The sequence below is a fragment of the Phalangium opilio genome, unplaced genomic scaffold (genome assembly GCF_054372755.1).
Source record: "Phalangium opilio isolate 3A_F unplaced genomic scaffold, DU_Popi_V2 ptg000101l_1, whole genome shotgun sequence".
NCBI classification, from domain to species: domain Eukaryota; kingdom Metazoa; phylum Arthropoda; class Arachnida; order Opiliones; family Phalangiidae; genus Phalangium; species Phalangium opilio.
In genome coordinates, this window is record NW_028324204.1 from 5,560,149 (window position 1) to 5,586,943 (window position 26,795).

General features: G+C 33.5%; 3 protein-coding genes across 6 annotated transcripts in view; 1 reads left to right on the forward strand and 2 right to left on the reverse strand.

Annotated features, from left to right (window-relative positions):
* Positions 1-1,135: 1,135 nt before the first annotated feature.
* The window catches only part of LOC149631033 (uncharacterized), a 63,361-nt gene continuing 37,701 nt past the window's right edge, over positions 1,136-26,795 (reverse strand). Inside the window, exon 2 of the mRNA XM_089851136.1 lies at positions 1,136-1,248. Within this exon, the coding sequence (XP_089707262.1) occupies positions 1,211-1,248 (38 nt within the window). The 3' untranslated portion in view covers positions 1,136-1,210. The remainder of the gene's footprint in view (positions 1,249-26,795) is intronic.
* LOC149631034 (uncharacterized) lies at positions 4,104-6,975 on the forward strand. Of its 3 annotated transcripts, none has more exons than XM_089851179.1 (6): positions 4,104-4,153; positions 4,259-4,668; positions 4,734-4,814; positions 4,897-5,121; positions 5,187-5,488; positions 5,767-6,975. In XM_089851179.1, the coding sequence occupies exons 2-6, from the start codon at positions 4,347-4,349 to the stop codon at positions 5,908-5,910; spliced, it is 1,074 nt and encodes a 357-aa protein (XP_089707305.1). In that variant the 5' UTR covers positions 4,104-4,153; positions 4,259-4,346; the 3' UTR covers positions 5,911-6,975. The 3 variants fall into 3 exon arrangements, with proteins under 3 accessions (XP_089707305.1, XP_089707304.1, XP_089707306.1); XM_089851180.1 differs by lacking the exon at positions 4,104-4,153 and having other exon boundaries at positions 4,393-4,530; positions 4,598-4,668; XM_089851178.1 differs by having other exon boundaries at positions 4,110-4,668.
* On the reverse strand, positions 6,940-10,438 carry LOC149631035 (uncharacterized). 2 transcript variants are annotated; one of them, XM_089851177.1, is made up of 7 exons: positions 9,113-10,438; positions 8,997-9,054; positions 8,540-8,900; positions 8,231-8,476; positions 7,930-8,154; positions 7,434-7,665; positions 6,940-7,364 (listed from the first exon to the last, which is right to left on the reverse strand). In XM_089851177.1, exons 1-7 carry the CDS (start codon positions 10,185-10,187, stop codon positions 6,985-6,987), a joined length of 2,577 nt encoding a protein of 858 aa, XP_089707303.1. In that variant the 5' UTR covers positions 10,188-10,438; the 3' UTR covers positions 6,940-6,984. The 2 variants fall into 2 exon arrangements, with proteins under 2 accessions (XP_089707303.1, XP_089707302.1); XM_089851176.1 differs by having other exon boundaries at positions 8,540-9,054.

Below are 26,795 nucleotides of genomic sequence, written 5' to 3' on the forward strand. Positions count from 1 at the left end.
AATGTCTAATTGCTAATTGAATTTAATTAGTTTCTGTCTAATTGTTAATTGACAAATTAATTAGATAAATATTTCATCTACATGCTAATTCTAATTCCAATTTAGCTGGCAACAAATTAGCACAGCTATGTAACAATCAAGGCGGAAGAGATGTCTAGCGCGCGTTCTAGTCCCCGACCATTGGGGGGGGGGGTTGTTTCTTTTTCAGTCTTAGCATCGAGAGGCAAAGCTCTCCAACAGGCAATGAGTCGGACTATAGTAAAGCTATGTAATCCGCCTTCATTTTTAAATAAATTCTGCTTGTACACATAGTATGAAACTGAAACAAATTAATCTAAATGCAGAGAAGATTTTTACCAATTACTGTTGATGTCGCGTTTAAATCAGGTAAAGATTGATCATCGCTCGACTCTGATGAACTATGTTTTCGTTTCCGTGGCTTCTTAGCTAGACCTTCATCATTGAAAACGGTACTTGCTGGCCGCACATATAAAGTCGTTTTGCCCCACACTTGACTTAAAATTCTTCCGGTCAAAGAACTGTTCTCCTCAATAACGGGGGTTACTAAAGCACTTCCACACGATCTAAGTAATTCAAAACTACGAATGCGTAGTTATTTTTAATACATTATCATATAATAGACGGTCGTGTTACTTATTTGCCTTTACACCAAGAGAATCAGATTAACAAGAAAAAGTCCGTTTTCCCCCATGTTTCTTTTTGAAACCGAAAATCATTAAATGAAGGTAGTTGGTTTTTAACTTTTTGCTGTCTAAGAAACCGAAATCTAAATCAATTTTATACTTGCTTTTAATGAAGAACTTTATCATCCTAAATGTAGTTCAGTACTGATCTTAAAAGTACCGAAATTAAAAATCTTGATAAAACTTGATTGAAAACAGATGAATTTTACAGGTTAAATAACAATCATTAGTTAATAATAATCAGGAAGAAATCACTGGATACGTTAATTTTTCCGGTCTGATTAACTTATAGGGAGCTAGTATAATATTAACTCATGCTATCATAAATTCTTACGAGGATTCCGGTGCCAAAGACTTCGAGAATATTTCGCAAATTCTCTCACGAATTTTCTTTTCATTCCATTCTTTCTGAAAATCCATCACGTTTATGACTAATCCAGCATCCATTAGGGCTTTTTTGACACTACCTCGTACAATTGTCTTAAAATCAGGATTTGGCAAAAGTATTACATCTTTTTCGAGGGTTGAATATGGGACTGTTGTCCTAAAAATAGTTAGAAATTACAATTAAATATACATGTATTTGCAGATTTTATCCACATATGCATGCACAATAGGAAGAACCCGTGTAAGATCTGGGTAGTACCACTGTTAGCTAAAGCCATCTTCAATAACACTAGATCATTAGGGGACTGACTCTCAGGCATTGTGACAGAAAATCTTAACGGGCAAAATTAGAATGCAATATATAAGTTTTGGCTTCTTAAAGGGGTAATGAAGAAGGAAAACGAGTTATTTTTAAACAATTATGGTTGTTAAAATGCTTAAAATCATTAAGATTACTCACCAAAACTTTCCCATTCATTTATAATTAATTGTCAAAGTTGTAATTTAAGCTCACTAACCCATAACTCTATTTTTCCACCAAATTTTCATGTATTAAGAGGCTTTTGTGAGTCAAATTACGAGGGCGATAAATTTAAATTTACCGCCCTAAACGGCCACTGATTAGTCCCGGAAAAAAGTGTCAAGTTTTTAGTTGAAAACAACAAATAAACGCGAAAGTTTTGGTTAGTAATCCTAGTATTTTTATAAATTTTTACAGCCTTAATAAATTACAAATTTCATGTTTTCCTACTCATTATCCCTTTAGATGACAGCTTAAACTGTGTCAGGTATGCAACATTCCAGAGATATTAACTAGCTTGTTATAACAGTATAAGCCAGTTTCAACTGAAAAGCAAAACATGCTTGGAAGATAGGTGTTGTTGTATTTGTGTATAAGTTAACCATAATGAATTTTAAAAATTACTTCAACAAACGATAATAATTGAATTGAATTTGATGTTTATTTCGTGTATAACAACATACATAAAAATGTACTTTTTACAGCCATACACGATATTAAATTAAGTCACTATAGAAAGTTAAAATTAAATATATATACATACAATAAAACTACATAACAACAAAAATAAAATAAAAAATAAAAAAATAAAAATGCCCAAATAAATAGAAAGTTTTAATTAAATAACAGCACAGACTAATGAGAGGCGTATTAAGTTTCTAAACATTTTTTTAGTTCTGTTTGAAAACGTCGTTTAGAGGAGTCAACAAGTTGGGAAAACCAAAATATTACCTCTCCGAGTCAAGAGAAGGACTACCTACAAACTTATTTACCCAGTTATGGAAATGTTTATTTTTTTTTATGAACAAATACTGAAGTTAAAATTTATGAAATATTAAAGCAGTATACAAAGCATAGAAAATATACTGTAAATCAGACGACATTTTACATCCAATAAGTATATACTTGTACACATTAAAATCATCCGATGGGGGAAAAACGGGAAATGAAGAGATAAAACTTTGGAGGGATATTACCTTTACGTGTTTGTAAAGGCCCAATTTGCTACTCCTCAACTGTATACCCTCTATGTTCAAAGCCATATTCACAACAGGGTTGCCATGTAAACACTATCCTCTCCTTTCACCTCAACAATTTTCTTAGTTTGTCACCATGACGATTAAAGTTACATAACACCAAAGCTAATTTGTGGCTACACACACTGAAAGTAAACGTGCACCATTAAAATCATGATAACACGAAGCTATAATCCGATTACGATCAGACCTTTCACTGATCTGGGCTGCGTTCAGCAGAGCTCACCTAAAAAGACAGCGGATTTTGGAAAACGTTTACCGGTGAGATCTGTCGTCATAGCTTTTCTCCGGTCATCGGTGTTTTAAAAATGAAGCTAGCGCAATAAAGCGTGCAAGGTACAAAGGCTTAACAAAAATTGTATGATAACATATTTATGGAGATAGATAAGAACAACTTTTATAATTAAACATAGAAACTAACATATCTCTTAAAATTCTCGCGTGATCAACTGGTTTCACGTCAAATAAATAGCTATAGTCCCATCAGAACATAGAGACTAGAAACCCCAAGGAGTGGCAGGTCCCCCGCTCTACAAGCGCAAATAATATGTTGCTCATAAATTGGTACATGAGAGCTTCCGGCCCGTTTAATTTTGCTTAGCGGAAGTCGCCGTGTACCCATTGCGTGTACCATGAAAAAGGGCAACAAGTTGAGGCATTCCTGCCACTCCTTGGGGTTTCTAGTCTCTATGATCAGAATCAGCAAGAGCTATTTGTATTAATTCCTCCATGTTTTTTTCGCCAAGCTGAGAACTACGCGTTTTACGTCACGTTATCCAAAAACCCGACTATTTTCTTTGGTGACCGCGCTGGCTCAACGCTGAGCACCGTGCCGTCAAAATTCATAACCAAAATCCCGTTCTGTAAGACACTGCTAACAGCGCTGAGCTCTGCTCAACGCGGCCCAGACTTCGACGATGATTATAAAATCTTAGCCTGATTATTTAAAAGTGTAATTAACTTTCGGCTCACTCTGAACCGTTAATGTCTCTGCATTACAGAAACGAAAACCTAGCGTTTACTTTATGGTTCACTAGGCCTATTGACAAATGAAAGTTCATTTGACCAATATAGTAACGTTCTTCTTGAAATCACTTTAGAAAGGATTATGCTATAAACAGATGTAGTATAGCTTAAGTAATATATAAACATCGATTTCAAATAATAATATTAAAAAAAGTTCTTGGGATATCAAAATGAAACAGAGCTTTATAGCTACAAAACCACTAAAGGCATCGAAATTACGAAAAATATTTCCATATATTAATTATACATTATGAGAAAACCAAATATTAAGGTTTTGTAGGATTTCTTTCCACAAAACAAAGCGAACTGCTAACGCGATGCACTAACGGACGGACATACACAGACTAAAACATAGACTGCTTTTTAACTCTTTCCGTTTTAATTTTGAGTTGAGAAACAAGATTATCTTAAATATTAAAATAAATATAATCAGGAACCGATACCATAACTTGGAATCCATAATTGGGCCGTTTTGTGAGGTAATGATTGGGGTAAAAGGGGGCTGGGCCTAATTGACGCTTCGAAAACGTCAGTTATGACGTCATGAGAAGCGTATATGCAGTAGATTTTTTTCCCTCCTACAGTTGGAACTGTAGTACCGGAAATCGCGTGTGTGTGTCGGCTCAGCTGCTGTAGAAACGTTCTTCTAAGTTTCCATCTTATTCTAGAAGAATGTCGGTCAAAGAAAAAAATAAAATTTTGAAGATAATTGAAGGGAAATTAAATCAAGTTGTGTTAGAGACTGTAATTTTTGAAGCTAACAATTCACTTGAAAACGGAATTTTCAATTTAAAAACTGAGGTTCAAATCGCTTTAGCCTCTATCAAGACAAGGCTTAGGGACTTCGAAAATTTGAGTAAAGCGCTTTGGCAAAAATGCATTAAAAATTATTGCGGAAATAAAAAGAAAGCATCATTTTTAAGGGAGTGGTATGCCACGAACTCCTATATTTTGGAAAAATCTCTCCAGTTTGTAGATAAGGTCTTAGCAAAATGTAAGTACACTACTTAATAGTCCTTTGATTGTTCCTCGAAAATTATTACATTTTTGCGTTTATAGACAGAGTATCTGTAGGAGCAACGAAAGATGATTTGCGTGAGACAATACTGTGCAATTTGGAATTAGAAATGGAATCTAACGGTATAAACTTTAAAATGAATTATGCCGTAAACATAAATTAAGACTAGGCCTATATTAATAAGATGTTGATAATATTCCCTAGATGAAGTCACTCAGGTTGACAACAATGTTATGGAATGCTTAATTCTATTGTGGGCAGACCAGAATTTCTTAGGCATACCGCAAAAAGACTTTGTGGATGTATTTCATCTGCTGGCTAGAGGAGTGCTAGAATATCTGATCCGCATGTCTTCAGTTTTTATGGAAGAATTTAACAAAAAAGCCACTGAATTTGAGCCTTTTAAATTTGAAGAGTCTGACGTTCCAAGTTAGTGTCTAATGTTAATAATTAAGTAAGGCTTGCAAACAAATAATGTTTTGGGTTATTTTTAGACTTCAAAGATCTTGATAGCCGGCTAATTTCATTAGGTGGAGGTGGGCTTTGCTTATTGCAAAGAAAATTTGAAAAAGAGCTAACTCAGCCAACCAAAAGGGGGAAGGCGTTACTCATGCTCAAGATTGTCAAAAAAATATACCTCAAACCAGACGAGAAGGGAGATAACTTACCAAATGATCTGAAATCTAGAGATAAGGGCTTTTTGTACTTCCTGAAACCGCAGTTTAGCAAGTTCCTATTTTTCTTTGATTGTTTAGTCAAACATCATTTCAACTCACTTTCACGTAAAGATCTCACGGTTAGTAAACTAGAAATGCTTAATTACAAAACCCAATGGACTATTAAATAAATTTCTCTCCAAAATTCAAACTACGAGTAAGTAATCGCTCGTAGAAATTTAAGGGATATTAAGCATATCACGCGGATATCCTGTATATTAAATCTCCTTATCCCATTTCACTATTGTGAATACTCACTCTTAGTTCAAACTTGGACTTATAATTTATTTAACTATGTATATTTTCATCAACCTGGTAAAATAATGAAATTTATCAAATATTTGGTTTAATTTTATAGGCTATCTGGCCCAACGTGACAGAAAATTTCGAACTACAACAAGTTCTTTTTAAAGAACTAAGGACACTCGTACCAAATGATCCTCTAATCGAGGAATTTGGGAGGAAATTAATAAAAAAAAATGATGAACGCTCGCTTTGGTGATCTAGTCCACTCTCATTTTAAAGACAATGAAAACAAGAGTTTAGGAAAGGGAGGTGCAATGCTCAGGGATGAGTTATTTCAACTTAATACCACTAAAAAATCAAAGAAAAAATACTCAAATCCAAAAAATAAATCAAATGAAACTCTACCTTGTAAAGTCAAACCCACAAAAACCAAAACAAAGCCATTGGCAATTAAAAAAGTAACAACTAAAAAGAGAGCTACCAAAGGCCTGAAAACAATTGAAGTATGTGCCACCCTTAAAAAACCCGCCTTATGTGATGGGAAAAACTGTGATAATGTCCAAGCCACGCCAAAAAGTCAATCACTCCCTATTTCGCCAACTGTGATAACCCCTGCAGTCACTAATTCAGGTTTGGGGCTCTCACATTCGAATAAACAGCTGACTAATCACGGTCAACTAACTCCGATAAAAAAGAAGAATACGCAACCAGCAATCCCTAGAAATTTATTTTCTAGTCGAGGCAAGAGAAGTGCTAAAATTCCTTGTGCCATACCAAAAAAAACAGCGAGGATTACCTCGTGTGATGATAAAGATTGTGATAATGACCAAACCCTATCAAAGAGTCAAACACTCCCTATTTCGCCATCTGTGATATCCCCTGCCGTCACTAATTCAAGTTTGGAGCTCTCACATTTGAATAAACAGCTGACTAGTCACAGTCAACTAACTCCGTTAAAAAAGAAGCATACGCAACTTTCTAGTCGACGCAAGAGAAGTGCTAAGATTCCTTGTGCCATCCAAAAAAAAAAACAGCGAGGATTACCTCACGTGATGATAAAGATTGTGATAATAACGAAACCCTGACAAAGAGTCAAACACTCCCTACTTTGCAAACTGTGATATCCCCAGTTCCTAGTTCAAGAAGAGCGCACACTGTTTCAAAGGCACAATTGGCAACTCACAGTGAACAACCTCCCAGGTTTATGAAACTTGCAAGCCCTAAACTTGTATTTTCTAGTCGAGCAAAGAGAAACACTAAGCCTCCAAAGAAATTGAACTTGTGATTTTATGTGTAATAAAAAAGGTTTAATCAGCCAAAGTTCAAGATATTATTCGTTTTTTTCTTTCTTTTTTGAGTCTTTCAATTTTTTTTTCAAATCCAGTTCAGCGATGGCAAGAGGAACTCCCCTGTATTGGTCTTTGGTTTTTTGACCATGAATGTCTTTTTTCATGATGAGGTTTCTTTGGGCATGAGCGTAGTTTGTTCCTGATAATTTACTAGCTGTGGAATACCGCATTTGCCCAAAAACACTTTCAATGGCACTGCCATTAATTCGCACAGGCAAGATAAAATTATCCGGATAATCACTGAGGAAATCATTGGCAAAATTAATGAATCCAAAAACAGTGACTCGCAATAAATCCCAGGTTTGCCAGGATAAAAATTTCTTTTGGGATGGAGAGTCAGGTTGGAATTCGCTATCGGCATCTGTTTTTGGGAAAATAATTTGTTTCATATTTTAAACGGATTTTCATTCCCAATTTCAAACTACCTCACCTAAAATTCCATCGAGCCAATTCTTGAAGAAGGTGTAGCCAGCCATCATTGACTCAACTACAGAATGATCAGACAATTCTACCCCTTTGTTGTTGCACAATAATCCATCCTCGAAAATCATTTTAGTATGACGAAGGTACTCTCTTGTCATCAATATCTCATCAGCATTAGGAGGCGGGGGCTTATTTTCTGGTTGCGCAATGCTTATAAGAGCAGTAAGCATCTGTTCTTGCTGTTAGGAAAATTATAAAATGTCAGGTTTTTTTTAAAGGGAGGATAAAGAGGAAAATCAAATGTTTTTTATTGATCCCATTAATTATTTCGAAATTTTTTTTTGTTTCTATATGCAGAGAAGTCTTATAATTAGTACAAAAATTGGTAAAAATCGGTTGATGTTCCCCGTTATTAAAGAATCCTCCGCCTGAGAACAAACACTTCTCAAGAGTCATCCTCAAGCGAAGAGTTAACTTAATTAAAACATCTTCGCGCAAGCTACCTGCATAATCTTGGCCGGTTTCACGTTTAACCTCGTCCAAGAGTCTCTCTCCACAAATGATTTAATTAATCCCTTAACTCTCCTGGCCTCCCCTCTTTTAGATCGGGCAATTTCTTCATTGTAAACTTGCAAAATAGCATTCCATCCAAATTGAATTGATTCAATTTCAAAAAGTTTAGAGCCTTTGGGTTTAGATGAGTAAAGCGCCGCTATCATACTTTTAAGCTAAAGAGAAATGCAATACAGTACAGTCAGGAATTCATTAAGTATTAATAGTGTCGGAAAGAATCAGTTATCATACTTGATGCGAAGGACAGATTATGAAGTGTATTTTACGGAAAGGCTTAAACGGATGTTGAAATGATGGTTTGATATCATGGTTACGGCATCCAAATTCATCAACTTCGTATCCAAAACAGCCTTTTACACACATTAATTCCTTAATGACGCTTAAGTTGGTTGAAGCACCGTCACAAACTAGGGCTCTTACTTGGAAGTCATTTAATTCAAAGAGCTGAATGACGTCAAAAATGCAACCGATTAGGGCCTGTATAAAACAAGAAAACAAATTTAAAATACTTAAATATTTGCAATACCAATTTAATATTACATCTTTTTTAATTGGTCCAGTAGACGTGATGTAGGGACCCCTTACGTCAAAGTGAAATGACGCATCACGCCAGTAAAATTGCAAAATATAATCCGTGGCTTTCTGGGAATCTTCGTCACCTTTCAGACTTGCGTAAATGTCTGTAAGCATTCCATATTCCTCTGGTCTCATTGATAAACCTTGGAGCTCATTATTGCTTGAGTTCCACATAATTTTAGAGATCACCCGCACTTCATCAAACACCAAAACACCAGCACCTCGAGGTTCACTCAGCCCCTTTTTCTTTTGTTCTTCCTTCAAACTTTTATAAAGCGCTGCTTGATCTTCGATGTAATCATTGTTCATCCCTGGTTTTTGGAGTCTGGCGGTGGTAAAAATTTTTAAAGAGCTTTCACTAGGTAATTTTAGTATGTTGAATGACTGCAAAGCGGAAAAGGCAGCGGGACTGCGAACATACACGGCCAGAGCTAAGCGATAAGAGATCATCGACCATGAATTTCCCTTAGCTCCTATTTCTACATAAAAGAGGAGTATTTTAATAAAAAGAAGTCAGAATAGTTTTCAAATACCTACTGTTTTTAATTTGATCTTTAAAAAACGCCTGGGTTTGCTCTTGATGAACCCTATGCCTATCAGCGTTCCACACTTGTTTCATAGCACGCGTTACTTGCAAGTCTCCACTTTCTTTCACGATATCATCTAGATTCTTCGTTAACTCCGGATCATTCACTATCGTTTTGACTAACTGTGACATCTCTTTATTTTGTTGCTCCGACAAGACTATCTTCTGTTTTGAAAGTTTAATTTCTAGCGATGAAACTTTCTGTTTGAGGCTTTTATTTCTTTTTATTATGTTCGAAATCCTTTTTTTTGAGCTCCTTGGTGTTAAATAAGCAATGGCTCTTCGTGATCGCTCATCAGTTTTTAGCCGTTTGATTTTTTTTGGTGTGCATGTATTATCGCCTGGTTCAGTTTCTCTAGCTTGTGATAGTTTTCGTTTAGTCTTGTTACGAGCACAGTGTTTGGACAACCAAAAAGAACACTTTTGGCAAAATAATTTATCTTTTGATTGACCAGGTAGTATCAATTTTGTACAATTAGGAGACTCCATCCGATAAAACGGCAATTTAAAAATAACCAAAGAATTTGGCTGGCTACTTTCCGGTTCATTTAAGGACAGTTCATCTTCTGTAAATCCCTCACAAAGGCGGTACAGTCCATACGATGATACTTTTTGCAATAAAGGAATTAAGCTAGGGCATACTTCACATTTGCGTTCTTCATTATCAGCGTTGGAGAGTTTGATAATTGGCCCTATTCTTTCCTTTTCAATTCCGAAAATTTGCAGACTGGCGTTGAGGGTAGTCGCTGATATCACTATCCGCACAGGATTTATGTATGAATTTAATTCACTCCATTCATCGAAATCTTGAATGTTATTGTAGCTAAGCCTAGGCTTCGGATTGCGCGGTAAATGAACCCAACGTTTTCGCGAAATTATAAGCGAGCGAGTACGCAAAACTTTATCGTCATTAAAATCAATTACTTCTAAATCGTCAATCTGAGCTACTGTTAGATTTATGGCAGTTTTTAAAAGAGAAAAAACATAATTACTGTCATTCACCGACTCGCTCGCTGAGGCATCCATTTTTTATTTTCGACTATTGTAAAATTGTTGTCATTAGGGAATCATTGTTGTCATGGCAACGACAGGAAATGCAGTAGTTTTTGTAGCTACTGTAGGATTTTCTAAAACCCAATAAGAATACAGGAAAATTCAAACCGCCGCTGTTACGGCAGATCCCATCATACAAGGAGCTTGAACCCTATCCCTCTTTTACCCCACACAACGCAGCATAGGGTATATGCGCCATTGTGGATTCCTAGTTATGGTATCGGTTCCTGATATAATTAATATTAAATATTTTCTTCGTTAGTTGTTCGCCTTATTGAGCGTTACATCGCGTTGATAAAGAACAATTAGACATTCTTGAGAGACTTGACTAATATTGGCGTTTGAAATGAAGCATACGCTGGTTGCATTACCTTACTCAAATAGGTAGTATATAAGGGTGTCGAACTACAGCTAAAAGCAAGAACAACCGCAATTGCGAAAACCTTTGGTGGACAACCCACCCTAGGGAGGCTAGACGTTTCTCGTAACCCTAGCTGATCGTCGCGAATGTCTTAAACCCAACGATGACGATGGAGTAGAAGCCAGGTGTACAGACTGGTGTCCAAGTGGAATGGACGAAGACAAGAAGATGGTGGTGATTAGAAGCCAGTATGTACAGACTGGTGTCCATGTGGGATGGACGAAGACCAAAAGATGGTGGTGATTAGAAGCCAGTATGTACAGACTGGTGTCCATGTGGGATGGACGAAGACCAAAAGATGGTGGTGATTAGAAGCCAGTATGTACAGACTGGTGTCCAAGTGGAATGGACGAAGACCAGAACATGATGGTGATTAGAAGCCAGTATGTACAGACTGGTGTCCAAGTGGATTGGACGAAGACCAGAAGATGGTGGTGATTAGAAGCCAGTATGTACAGTTTGGTGTCCGTGTGGAATGGACAAAGACCAGAAGATGGTGGTGTGAGAACTCAAGTAGAGGAGCCATTTCCGTGACTGTGAATGCAGTTCGGAAATGGCGAACACGTTTGCTCCGATTTGGAAACTGCGAACGCGGTCACGTGGGTGTAACAACAGACACACACACACACAAACACACCCAAACGGGCACACGATTGACACTTGGGGACCGGTAAGGAGTGATTGACATCTGAGGACCCAATTAACTATAGTTCATTAAAAACAGGATTTCATAATTAGTTGAGCGCCGTAAAGCATATAATTAAACACTCGCTGTGGAAAAAGAACCCAAGAAATTTATATGTAGGGACTTGAAAACACACGATATTTTCACCGCATAAATGGGGACCTTAATTCCAGATTACTTTCAAATTTCAGATATAGATGTCGCTAGGTGAAAGTCCCCACTTGTCAATGAAGTCACTGCGTGGATCTTGAAAGTGTATAATCCAAAAATGTCCCCAGATATAAGGTAGGAAGACGGTTTAGGTCCCCACATGTAAACCTGAAATCACCTAAAAACTTAAGTGTTAAGCCTTTAATAGGTCCGATTACCTAAATTTCATTAAAATAATCAATATTTAAACTATAACTTTAAAATATACATGAAATTAGAAAATATGTGTTTAAAAGACCCCACTTGTCGGTTGAAATGACTGTGAAGGTCCCCACTTGTAAATTTATCGAGTGTGAAAAATGAAATTGAAATACCTGATGGAACCATATAGGCTTCGACACTAGTACAAAATCTAATAATTTATACACAAATGTCCCCAGATATAAGGTTGGAAGACTGTTTAGGTCCCCACTTGTAAACCTGAAATCAGCTCAAACCTTAAGTGTTAAGCCTTAAAAAGGTCCGATTATCTAAATTTCATTATAATAATCAATATTTAAACTATAAAATTAAAATATACATGTAATTAGAAAATGTGTGTTTAAAAGACCCCACTTGTCTGTTGAAATGACGGTGAAGGTCCCAACTTGTAAATTTATCGAGTGTGAAAAATGAAATTGAAATACTTGTTTGAACCATATAGGCTTTGACACTAATTTAAAACCTACTAATTTATACACAAATGTCCCCAGATATAAGGTTGGAAGACGGTTTAGGTCCCCACTTGTAAACCTGAAATTAGCTCAAAACTTAAGTGTTTAGCCTTAAAAAGGTCCGATTATCTAAATTTCATTATAATAATCAATATTTAAACTATAAAATTAAAATATACATGAAATTAGAAAATGTGTGTTTAAAAGACCCCACTTGTCTGTTGAAATGACGGTGAAGGTCCCCACTTGTAAATTTATCGAGTGTGAAAAATGAAATTGAAATACTTGATTGAACCATATAGGCTTTGACACTAATTGAAAACCTACTAATTTATACACAAATGTCCCCAGATATAAGGTTGGAAGACGGTTTAGGTCCCCACTTGTAAACCTGAAATAAGCTCAAAACTTAAGTGTTAAGCTAGAAATAGGACTGATTACTTAAATTTCATTCTGATAATCAATATTTTAACTATAAAATTATAATATACATGAAATTTGAAAATGTGTGTTTAAAAGACCCCTCTTGTCTGTTGAAATGACTGTGAAGGTCCCCACTTGTAAATTTATCGAGTGTGAAAAATGAAATTGAAATACCTGATGGAACCATATAGGCTTCGACACTAGTACAAAATCTAATAATTTATACACAAATGTCCCCAGATATAAGGTTGGAAGACTGTTTAGGTCCCCACTTGTAAACCTGAAATCAGCTCAAACCTTAAGTGTTAAGCCTTAAAAAGGTCCGATTATCTAAATTTCATTATAATAATCAATATTTAAACTATAAAATTAAAATATACATGTAATTAGAAAATGTGTGTTTAAAAGACCCCACTTGTCTGTTGAAATGACGGTGAAGGTCCCAACTTGTAAATTTATCGAGTGTGAAAAATGAAATTGAAATACTTGTTTGAACCATATAGGCTTTGACACTAATTTAAAACCTACTAATTTATACACAAATGTCCCCAGATATAAGGTTGGAAGACGGTTTAGGTCCCCACTTGTAAACCTGAAATTAGCTCAAAACTTAAGTGTTTAGCCTTAAAAAGGTCCGATTATCTAAATTTCATTATAATAATCAATATTTAAACTATAAAATTAAAATATACATGAAATTAGAAAATGTGTGTTTAAAAGACCCCACTTGTCTGTTGAAATGACGGTGAAGGTCCCCACTTGTAAATTTATCGAGTGTGAAAAATGAAATTGAAATACTTGATTGAACCATATAGGCTTTGACACTAATTGAAAACCTACTAATTTATACACAAATGTCCCCAGATATAAGGTTGGAAGACGGTTTAGGTCCCCACTTGTAAACCTGAAATAAGCTCAAAACTTAAGTGTTAAGCTAGAAATAGGACTGATTACTTAAATTTCATTCTGATAATCAATATTTTAACTATAAAATTATAATATACATGAAATTTGAAAATGTGTGTTTAAAAGACCCCTCTTGTCTGTTGAAATGACTGTGAAGGTCCCCACTTGTAAATTAATCAAGTGTGAAAAATGAAATTGAAATACCTGATGGAACCATATAGGCTTCGACACTAGTACAAAATCTAATAATTTATACACAAATGTCCCCAGTTATAAGGTTGGAAGACTGTTTAGGTCCCCACTTGTAAACCTGAAATCAGCTCAAAACTTAAGTGTTAAGCCTTTAAAAGGTCCGATTACCTAAATTTCATTATAATAATCAATATTTAAACTATAAAATTAAAATATACATGAAATTAAAAAATGTGTGTTTAAAAGACCCCACTTGTCTGTTGAAATGACTGTGAAGGTCCCCACTTGTAAATTTATCGAGTGTGAAAAATGAAATTGAAAAACCTGATGGAACCATATAGGCTTCAACACTAATACAAAATCTAACAATTTATACACAAATGTCCCCAGATATAAGGTTGGAAGACGGTTTAGGTCCCCACTTGTAAACCTGAAATTAGCTCAAAACTTAAGTGTTAAGCTAGAAATAGGACTGATTACTTAAATTTCATTCTGATAATCAATATTTTAACTATAAAATTATAATATACATGAAATTTGAAAATGTGTGTTTAAAAGACCCCTCTTGTCTGTTGAAATGACTGTGAAGGTCCCCACTTGTAAATTAATCGAGTGTGAAAAATGAAATTGAAATACCTGATGGAACCATATAGGCTTCGACACTAGTACAAAATCTAATAATTTATACACAAATGTCCCCAGTTATAAGGTTGGAAGACTGTTTAGGTCCCCACTTGTAAACCTGAAATCAGCTCAAAACTTATGTGTTAAGCCTTGAAAAGGTCCGATTACCTAAATTTCATTATAATAATCAATATTTAAACTATAAAATTAAAATATACATTAAATTAGAAAATGTGTGTTTAAAAGACCCCACTTGTCTGTTGAAATGACGGTGAAGGTCCCCACTTGTAAATTTATCGAGTGTGAAAAATGAAATTGAAATACTTGATTGAACCATATAGGCTTTGACACTAATTTAAAACCTACTAATTTATACACAAATGTCCCCAGATATAAGGTTGGAAGACGGTTTAGGTCCCCACTTGTAAACCTGAAATTAGCTCAAAACTTAAGTGTTAAGCCTTAAAAAGGTCCGATTATCTAAATTTCATTATAATAATCAATATTTAAACATGAAATTAGAAAATGTGTGTTTAAAAGACCCCATTTGTCTGTTGAAATGACGGTGAAGGTCCCCACTTGTAAATTTATCGAGTGTGAAAAATGAAATTGAAATACTTGATTGAACCATATAGGCTTTGACACTAATTTAAAACCTACTAATTTATACACAAATGTCCCCAGATATAAGGTTGGAAGACGGTTTAGGTCCCCACTTGTAAACCTGAAATTAGCTCAAAACTTAAGTGTTAAGCTAGAAATAGGACTGATTACTTAAATTTCATTCTGATAATCAATAGTTTAACTATAAAATTATAATATACATGAAATTTGAAAATGTGTGTTTAAAAGACCCCACTTGTCTGTTGAAATGACTGTGAAGGTCCCCACTTGTAAAATTATCGAGTGTGAAAAATGAAATTGAAAAAGCTGATGGAACCATATAGGCTTCAACACTAATACAAAATCTAACAATTTATACACAAATGTCCCCAGATATAAGGTTGGAAGACGGTTTAGGTCCCCACTTGTAAACCTGAAATCAGCTCAAAACTTAAGTGTTAAGCCTTTAAAAGGTCCGATTACCTAAATTTCATTATAATAATCAATATTCAAACTATAAAATTAAAATATACATTAAATTAGAAAATGTGTGTTTAAAAGACCCACTTGTCTGTTGAAATGTCGGTGAAGGTCCCCACTTGTAAATTAATCGAGTGTGAAAAATGAAATTGAAATACCTGATGGAACCATATAGGCTTCGACACTAATACAAAATCTAACAATTTATACACAAATGTCCCCAGATATAAGGTTGGAAGACGGTTTAGGTCCCCACTTGTAAACCTGAAATCAGCTCAAAACTTAAGCGTTAAGCCTTTAAAAGGTCCGATTACCTAAATTTCATTATAATAATCAGTATTTAAACTATAAAATTAAAATATACATGAAATTAGAAAATGTGTGTTTAAAAGACCCCATTTGTCTGTTGAAATGACGGTGAAGGTCCCCACTTGTAAATTTATCGAGTGTGAAAAATGAAATTGAAATACTTGATTGAACCATATAGGCTTTGACACTAATTTAAAACCTACTAATTTATACACAAATGTCCCCAGATATAAGGTTGGAAGACGGTTTAGGTCCCCACTTGTAAACCTGAAATTAGCTCAAAACTTAAGTGTTAAGCTAGAAATAGGACTGATTACTTAAATTTCATTCTGATAATCAATAGTTTAACTATAAAATTATAATATACATGAAATTTGAAAATGTGTGTTTAAAAGACCCCACTTGTCTGTTGAAATGACTGTGAAGGTCCCCACTTGTAAAATTATCGAGTGTGAAAAATGAAATTGAAAAAGCTGATGGAACCATATAGGCTTCAACACTAATACAAAATCTAACAATTTATACACAAATGTCCCCAGATATAAGGTTGGAAGACGGTTTAGGTCCCCACTTGTAAACCTGAAATCAGCTCAAAACTTAAGTGTTAAGCTAGAAATAGGACTGATTACTTAAATTTCATTCTGATAATCAATATTTTAACTATAAAATTATAATATACATGAAATTTGAAAATGTGTGTTTAAAAGACCCCTCTTGTCTGTTGAAATGACTGTGAAGGTCCCCACTTGTAAATTAATCAAGTGTGAAAAATGAAATTGAAATACCTGATGGAACCATATAGGCTTCGACACTAGTACAAAATCTAATAATTTATACACAAATGTCCCCAGTTATAAGGTTGGAAGACTGTTTAGGTCCCCACTTGTAAACCTGAAATCAGCTCAAAACTTAAGTGTTAAGCCTTTAAAAGGTCCGATTACCTAAATTTCATTATAATAATCAATATTTAAACTATAAAATTAAAATATACATGAAATTAAAAAATGTGTGTTTAAAAGACCCCACTTGTCTGTTGAAATGACTGTGAAGGTCCCCACTTGTAAATTTATCGAGTGTGAAAAATGAAATTGAAAAACCTGATGGAACCATATAGGCTTCAACACTAATACAAAATCTAACAATTTATACACAAATGTCCCCAGATATAAGGTTGGAAGACGGTTTAGGTCCCCACTTGTAAACCTGAAATTAGCTCAAAACTTAAGTGTTAAGCTAGAAATAGGACTGATTACTTAAATTTCATTCTGATAATCAATATTTTAACTATAAAATTATAATATACATGAAATTTGAAAATGTGTGTTTAAAAGACCCCTCTTGTCTGTTGAAATGACTGTGAAGGTCCCCTTTTGTAAATTAATCAAGTGTGAAAAATGAAATTGAAATACCTGATGGAACCATATAGGCTTCGACACTAGTACAAAATCTAATAATTTATACACAAATGTCCCCAGTTATAAGGTTGGAAGACTGTTTAGGTCCCCACTTGTAAACCTGAAATCAGCTCAAAACTTAAGTGTTAAGCCTTTAAAAGGTCCGATTACCTAAATTTCATTATAATAATCAATATTTAAACTATAAAATTAAAATATACATGAAATTAAAAAATGTGTGTTTAAAAGACCCCACTTGTCTGTTGAAATGACTGTGAAGGTCCCCACTTGTAAATTTATCGAGTGTGAAAAATGAAATTGAAAAACCTGATGGAACCATATAGGCTTCAACACTAATACAAAATCTAACAATTTATACACAAATGTCCCCAGATATAAGGTTGGAAGACGGTTTAGGTCCCCACTTGTAAACCTGAAATTAGCTCAAAACTTAAGTGTTAAGCTAGAAATAGGACTGATTACTTAAATTTCATTCTGATAATCAATATTTTAACTATAAAATTATAATATACATGAAATTTGAAAATGTGTGTTTAAAAGACCCCTCTTGTCTGTTGAAATGACTGTGAAGGTCCCCACTTGTAAATTAATCGAGTGTGAAAAATGAAATTGAAATACCTGATGGAACCATATAGGCTTCGACACTAGTACAAAATCTAATAATTTATACACAAATGTCCCCAGTTATAATGTTGGAAGACTGTTTAGGTCCCCACTTGTAAACCTGAAATCAGCTCAAAACTTAAGTGTTAAGCCTTGAAAAGGTCCGATTACCTAAATTTCATTATAATAATCAATATTTAAACTATAAAATTAAAATATACATTAAATTAGAAAATGTGTGTTTAAAAGACCCCACTTGTCTGTTGAAATGACGGTGAAGGTCCCCACTTGTAAATTTATCGAGTGTGAAAAATGAAATTGAAATACTTGATTGAACCATATAGGCTTTGACACTAATTTAAAACCTACTAATTTATACACAAATGTCCCCAGATATAAGGTTGGAAGACGGTTTAGGTCCCCACTTGTAAACCTGAAATTAGCTCAAAACTTAAGTGTTAAGCCTTAAAAAGGTCCGATTATCTAAATTTCATTATAATAATCAATATTTAAACATGAAATTAGAAAATGTGTGTTTAAAAGACCCCATTTGTCTGTTGAAATGACGGTGAAGGTCCCCACTTGTAAATTTATCGAGTGTGAAAAATGAAATTGAAATACTTGATTGAACCATATAGGCTTTGACACTAATTTAAAACCTACTAATTTATACACAAATGTCCCCAGATATAAGGTTGGAAGACGGTTTAGGTCCCCACTTGTAAACCTGAAATTAGCTCAAAACTTAAGTGTTAAGCTAGAAATAGGACTGATTACTTAAATTTCATTCTGATAATCAATAGTTTAACTATAAAATTATAATATACATGAAATTTGAAAATGTGTGTTTAAAAGACCCCACTTGTCTGTTGAAATGACTGTGAAGGTCCCCACTTGTAAAATTATCGAGTGTGAAAAATGAAATTGAAAAAGCTGATGGAACCATATAGGCTTCAACACTAATACAAAATCTAACAATTTATACACAAATGTCCCCAGATATAAGGTTGGAAGACGGTTTAGGTCCCCACTTGTAAACCTGAAATCAGCTCAAAACTTAAGTGTTAAGCCTTTAAAAGGTCCGATTACCTAAATTTCATTATAATAATCAATATTCAAACTATAAAATTAAAATATACATTAAATTAGAAAATGTGTGTTTAAAAGACCCACTTGTCTGTTGAAATGTCGGTGAAGGTCCCCACTTGTAAATTAATCGAGTGTGAAAAATGAAATTGAAATACCTGATGGAACCATATAGGCTTCGACACTAATACAAAATCTAACAATTTATACACAAATGTCCCCAGATATAAGGTTGGAAGACGGTTTAGGTCCCCACTTGTAAACCTGAAATCAGCTCAAAACTTAAGCGTTAAGCCTTTAAAAGGTCCGATTACCTAAATTTCATTATAATAATCAGTATTTAAACTATAAAATTAAAATATACATGAAATTAGAAAATGTGTGTTTAAAAGACCCCATTTGTCTGTTGAAATGACGGTGAAGGTCCCCACTTGTAAATTTATCGAGTGTGAAAAATGAAATTGAAATACTTGATTGAACCATATAGGCTTTGACACTAATTTAAAACCTACTAATTTATACACAAATGTCCCCAGATATAAGGTTGGAAGACGGTTTAGGTCCCCACTTGTAAACCTGAAATTAGCTCAAAACTTAAGTGTTAAGCTAGAAATAGGACTGATTACTTAAATTTCATTCTGATAATCAATAGTTTAACTATAAAATTATAATATACATGAAATTTGAAAATGTGTGTTTAAAAGACCCCACTTGTCTGTTGAAATGACTGTGAAGGTCCCCACTTGTAAAATTATCGAGTGTGAAAAATGAAATTGAAAAAGCTGATGGAACCATATAGGCTTCAACACTAATACAAAATCTAACAATTTATACACAAATGTCCCCAGATATAAGGTTGGAAGACGGTTTAGGTCCCCACTTGTAAACCTGAAATCAGCTCAAAACTTAAGTGTTAAGCCTTTAAAAGGTCCGATTACCTAAATTTCATTATAATAATCAATATTCAAACTATAAAATTAAAATATACATTAAATTAGAAAATGTGTGTTTAAAAGACCCACTTGTCTGTTGAAATGTCGGTGAAGGTCCCCACTTGTAAATTAATCGAGTGTGAAAAATGAAATTGAAATACCTGATGGAACCATATAGGCTTCGACACTAATACAAAATCTAACAATTTATACACAAATGTCCCCAGATATAAGGTTGGAAGACGGTTTAGGTCCCCACTTGTAAACCTGAAATCAGCTCAAAACTTAAGCGTTAAGCCTTTAAAAGGTCCGATTACCTAAATTTCATTATAATAATCAGTATTTAAACTATAAAATTAAAATATACATGAAATTAGAAAATGTGTGTTTAAAAGACCCCATTTGTCTGTTGAAATGACGGTGAAGGTCCCCACTTGTAAATTTATCGAGTGTGAAAAATGAAATTGAAATACTTGATTGAACCATATAGGCTTTGACACTAATTTAAAACCTACTAATTTATACACAAATGTCCCCAGATATAAGGTTGGAAGACGGTTTAGGTCCCCACTTGTAAACCTGAAATTAGCTCAAAACTTAAGTGTTAAGCTAGAAATAGGACTGATTACTTAAATTTCATTCTGATAATCAATAGTTTAACTATAAAATTATAATATACATGAAATTTGAAAATGTGTGTTTAAAAGACCCCACTTGTCTGTTGAAATGACTGTGAAGGTCCCCACTTGTAAAATTATCGAGTGTGAAAAATGAAATTGAAAAAGCTGATGGAACCATATAGGCTTCAACACTAATACAAAATCTAACAATTTATACACAAATGTCCCCAGATATAAGGTTGGAAGACGGTTTAGGTCCCCACTTGTAAACCTGAAATCAGCTCAAAACTTAAGTGTTAAGCCTTTAAAAGGTCCGATTACCTAAATTTCATTATAATAATCAATATTCAAACTATAAAATTAAAATATACATTAAATTAGAAAATGTGTGTTTAAAAGACCCACTTGTCTGTTGAAATGTCGGTGAAGGTCCCCACTTGTAAATTAATCGAGTGTGAAAAATGAAATTGAAATACCTGATGGAACCATATAGGCTTCGACACTAATACAAAATCTAACAATTTATACACAAATGTCCCCAGATATAAGGTTGGAAGACGGTTTAGGTCCCCACTTGTAAACCTGAAATCAGCTCAAAACTTAAGCGTTAAGCCTTTAAAAGGTCCGATTACCTAAATTTCATTATAATAATCAGTATTTAAACTATAAAATTAAAATATACATGAAATTAGAAAATGTGTGTTTAAAAGACCCCACTTGTCTGTTGAAATGACTGTGAAGGTCCCCACTTGTAAAATTATCGAGTGTGAAAAATGAAATTGAAAAAGCTGATGGAACCATATAGGCTTCAACACTAATACAAAATCTAACAATTTATACACAAATGTCCCCAGATATAAGGTTGGAAGACGGTTTAGGTCCCCACTTGTAAACCTGAAATCAGCTCAAAACTTAAGTGTTAAGCCTTTAAAAGGTCCGATTACCTAAATTTCATTATAATAATCAATATTCAAACTATAAAATTAAAATATACATTAAATTAGAAAATGTGTGTTTAAAAGACCCACTTGTCTGTTGAAATGTCGGTGAAGGTCCCCACTTGTAAATTAATCGAGTGTGAAAAATGAAATTGAAATACCTGATGGAACCATATAGGCTTCGACACTAATACAAAATCTAACAATTTATACACAAATGTCCCCAGATATAAGGTTGGAAGACGGTTTAGGTCCCCACTTGTAAACCTGAAATCAGCTCAAAACTTAAGCGTTAAGCCTTTAAAAGGTCCGATTACCTAAATTTCATTATAATAATCAGTATTTAAACTATAAAATTAAAATATACATGAAATTAGAAAATGTGTGTTTAAAAGACCCCACTTGTCTGTTGAAATGACGGTGAAGGTCCCAACTTGTAAATTTATCGAGTGTGAAAAATGAAATTGAAATACTTGATTGAACCATATAGGCTTTGACACTAATTGAAAACCTACTAATTTATACACAAATGTCCCCAGATATAAGGTTGGAAGACGGTTTAGGTCCCCACTTGTAAACCTGAAATAAGCTCAAAACTTAAGTGTTAAGCTAGAAATAGGACTGATTACTTAAATTTCATTCTGATAATCAATATTTTAACTATAAAATTATAATATACATGAAATTTGAAAATGTGTGTTTAAAAGACCCCTCTTGTCTGTTGAAATGACTGTGAAGGTCCCCACTTGTAAATTAATCAAGTGTGAAAAATGAAATTGAAATACCTGATGGAACCATATAGGCTTCGACACTAGTACAAAATCTAATAATTTATACACAAATGTCCCCAGTTATAAGGTTGGAAGACTGTTTAGGTCCCCACTTGTAAACCTGAAATCAGCTCAAAACTTAAGTGTTAAGCCTTTAAAAGGTCCGATTACCTAAATTTCATTATAATAATCAATATTTAAACTATAAAATTAAAATATACATGAAATTAAAAAATGTGTGTTTAAAAGACCCCACTTGTCTGTTGAAATGACTGTGAAGGTCCCCACTTGTAAATTTATCGAGTGTGAAAAATGAAATTGAAAAACCTGATGGAACCATATAGGCTTCAACACTAATACAAAATCTAACAATTTATACACAAATGTCCCCAGATATAAGGTTGGAAGACGGTTTAGGTCCCCACTTGTAAACCTGAAATTAGCTCAAAACTTAAGTGTTAAGCTAGAAATAGGACTGATTACTTAAATTTCATTCTGATAATCAATATTTTAACTATAAAATTATAATATACATGAAATTTGAAAATGTGTGTTTAAAAGACCCCTCTTGTCTGTTGAAATGACTGTGAAGGTCCCCACTTGTAAATTAATCGAGTGTGAAAAATGAAATTGAAATACCTGATGGAACCATATAGGCTTCGACACTAGTACAAAATCTAATAATTTATACACAAATGTCCCCAGTTATAAGGTTGGAAGACTGTTTAGGTCCCCACTTGTAAACCTGAAATCAGCTCAAAACTTAAGTGTTAAGCCTTGAATAGGTCCGATTACCTAAATTTCATTATAATAATCTATATTTAAACTATAAAATTAAAATATACATTAAATTAGAAAATGTGTGTTTAAAAGACCCCACTTGTCTGTTGAAATGACGGTGAAGGTCCCCACTTGTAAATTTATCGAGTGTGAAAAATGAAATTGAAATACTTGATTGAAACATATAGGCTTTGACACTAATTTAAAACCTACTAATTTATACACAAATGTCCCCAGATATAAGGTTGGAAGACGGTTTAGGTCCCCACTTGTAAACCTGAAATTAGCTCAAAACTTAAGTGTTAAGCCTTTAAAAGGTCCGATTACCTAAATTTCATTATAATAATCAATATTTAAACTATAAAATTAAAATATACATGAAATTAAAAAATGTGTGTTTAAAAGACCCCACTTGTCTGTTGAAATGACTGTGAAGGTCCCCACTTGTAAATTTATCGAGTGTGAAAAATGAAATTGAAATACTTGATTGAACCATATAGGCTTTGACACTAATTGAAAACCTACTAATTTATACACAAATGTCCCCAGATATAAGGTTGGAAGACGGTTTAGGTCCCCACTTGTAAACCTGAAATAAGCTCAAAACTTAAGTGTTAAGCTAGAAATAGGACTGATTACTTAAATTTCATTCTGATAATCAATATTTTAACTATAAAATTATAATATACATGAAATTTGAAAATGTGTGTTTAAAAGACCCCTCTTGTCTGTTGAAATGACTGTGAAGGTCCCCACTTGTAAATTAATCAAGTGTGAAAAATGAAATTGAAATACCTGATGGAACCATATAGGCTTCGACACTAGTACAAAATCTAATAATTTATACACAAATGTCCCCAGTTATAAGGTTGGAAGACTGTTTAGGTCCCCACTTGTAAACCTGAAATCAGCTCAAAACTTAAGTGTTAAGCCTTTAAAAGGTCCGATTACCTAAATTTCATTATAATAATCAATATTTAAACTATAAAATTAAAATATACATGAAATTAAAAAATGTGTGTTTAAAAGACCCCACTTGTCTGTTGAAATGACTGTGAAGGTCCCCACTTGTAAATTTATCGAGTGTGAAAAATGAAATTGAAAAACCTGATGGAACCATATAGGCTTCAACACTAATACAAAATCTAACAATTTATACACAAATGTCCCCAGATATAAGGTTGGAAGACGGTTTAGGTCCCCACTTGTAAACCTGAAATTAGCTCAAAACTTAAGTGTTAAGCCTTAAAAAGGTCCGATTATCTAAATTTCATTATAATAATCAATATTTAAACATGAAATTAGAAAATGTGTGTTTAAAAGACCCCACTTGTCTGTTGAAATGACGGTGAAGGTCCCCACTTGTAAATTTATCGAGTGTGAAAAATGAAATTGAAATACTTGATTGAACCATATAGGCTTTGACACTAATTTAAAACCTACTAATTTATACACAAATGTCTCCAGATATAAGGTTGGAAGACGGTTTAGGTCCCCACTTGTAAACCTGAAATTAGCTCAAAACTTAAGTGTTAAGCTAGAAATAGGACTGATTACTTAAATTTCATTCTGATAATCAATAGTTTAACTATAAAATTATAATATACATGAAATTTGAAAATGTGTTTAAAAGACCCCACTTGTCTGTTGAAATGACTGTGAAGGTCCCCACTTGTAAAATTATCGAGTGTGAAAAATGAAATTGAAAAAGCTGATGGAACCATATAGGCTTCAACACTAATACAAAATCTAACAATTTATACACAAATGTCCCCAGATATAAGGTTGGAAGACGGTTTAGGTCCCCACTTGTAAACCTGAAATCAGCTCAAAACTTAAGTGTTAAGCCTTTAAAAGGTCCGATTACCTAAATTTCATTATAATAATCAATATTCAAACTATAAAATTAAAATATACATTAAATTAGAAAATGTGTGTTTAAAAGACCCACTTGTCTGTTGAAATGTCGGTGAAGGTCCCCACTTGTAAATTAATCGAGTGTGAAAAATGAAATTGAAATACCTGATGGAACCATATAGGCTTCGACACTAATACAAAATCTAACAATTTATACACAAATGTCCCCAGATATAAGGTTGGAAGACGGTTTAGGTCCCCACTTGTAAACCTGAAATCAGCTCAAAACTTAAGCGTTAAGCCTTTAAAAGGTCCGATTACCTAAATTTCATTATAATAATCAATATTTAAACTATAAAATTAAAATATACATGAAATTAGAAAATGTGTGTTTAAAAGACCCCACTTGTCTGTTGAAATGACGGTGAAGGTCCCAACTTGTAAATTTATCGAGTGTGAAAAATGAAATTGAAATAATTGATTGAACCATATAGGCTTTGACACTAATTGAAAACCTACTAATTTATACACAAATGTCCCCAGATATAAGGTTGGAAGACGGTTTAGGTCCCCACTTGTAAACCTGAAATAAGCTCAAAACTTAAGTGTTAAGCTAGAAATAGGACTGATTACTTAAATTTCATTCTGATAATCAATATTTTAACTATAAAATTATAATATACATGAAATTTGAAAATGTGTGTTTAAAAGACCCCTCTTGTCTGTTGAAATGACTGTGAAGGTCCCCACTTGTAAATTAATCAAGTGTGAAAAATGAAATTGAAATACCTGATGGAACCATATAGGCTTCGACACTAGTACAAAATCTAATAATTTATACACAAATGTCCCCAGTTATAAGGTTGGAAGACTGTTTAGGTCCCCACTTGTAAACCTGAAATCAGCTCAAAACTTAAGTGTTAAGCCTTTAAAAGGTCCGATTACCTAAATTTCATTATAATAATCAATATTTAAACTATAAAATTAAAATATACATGAAATTAAAAAATGTGTGTTTAAAAGACCCCACTTGTCTGTTGAAATGACTGTGAAGGTCCCCACTTCTAAATTTATCGAGTGTGAAAAATGAAATTGAAAAACCTGATGGAACCATATAGGCTTCAACACTGATACAAAATCTAACAATTTATACACAAATGTCCCCAGATATAAGGTTGGAAGACGGTTTAGGTCCCCACTTGTAAACCTGAAATTAGCTCAAAACTTAAGTGTTAAGCTAGAAATAGGACTGATTACTTAAATTTCATTCTGATAATCAATATTTTAACTATAAAATTATAATATACATGAAATTTGAAAATGTGTGTTTAAAAGACCCCTCTTGTCTGTTGAAATGACTGTGAAGGTCCCCACTTGTAAATTAATCGAGTGTGAAAAATGAAATTGAAATACCTGATGGAACCATATAGGCTTCAACACTAATACAAAATCTAACAATTTATACACAAATGTCCCCAGATATAAGGTTGGAAGACGGTTTAGGTCCCCACTTGTAAACCTGAAATTAGCTCAAAACTTAAGTGTTAAGCCTTAAAAAGGTCCGATTATCTAAATTTCATTATAATAATCAATATTTAAACATGAAATTAGAAAATGTGTGTTTAAAAGACCCCACTTGTCTGTTGAAATGACGGTGAAGGTCCCCACTTGTAAATTTATCGAGTGTGAAAAATGAAATTGAAATACTTGATTGAACCATATAGGCTTTGACACTAATTTAAAACCTACTAATTTATACACAAATGTCTCCAGATATAAGGTTGGAAGACGGTTTAGGTCCCCACTTGTAAACCTGAAATTAGCTCAAAACTTAAGTGTTAAGCTAGAAATAGGACTGATTACTTAAATTTCATTCTGATAATCAATAGTTTAACTATAAAATTATAATATACATGAAATTTGAAAATGTGTGTTGAAAAGACCCCACTTGTCTGTTGAAATGACTGTGAAGGTCCCCACTTGTAAAATTATCGAGTGTGAAAAATGAAATTGAAAAAGCTGATGGAACCATATAGGCTTCAACACTAATACAAAATCTAACAATTTATACACA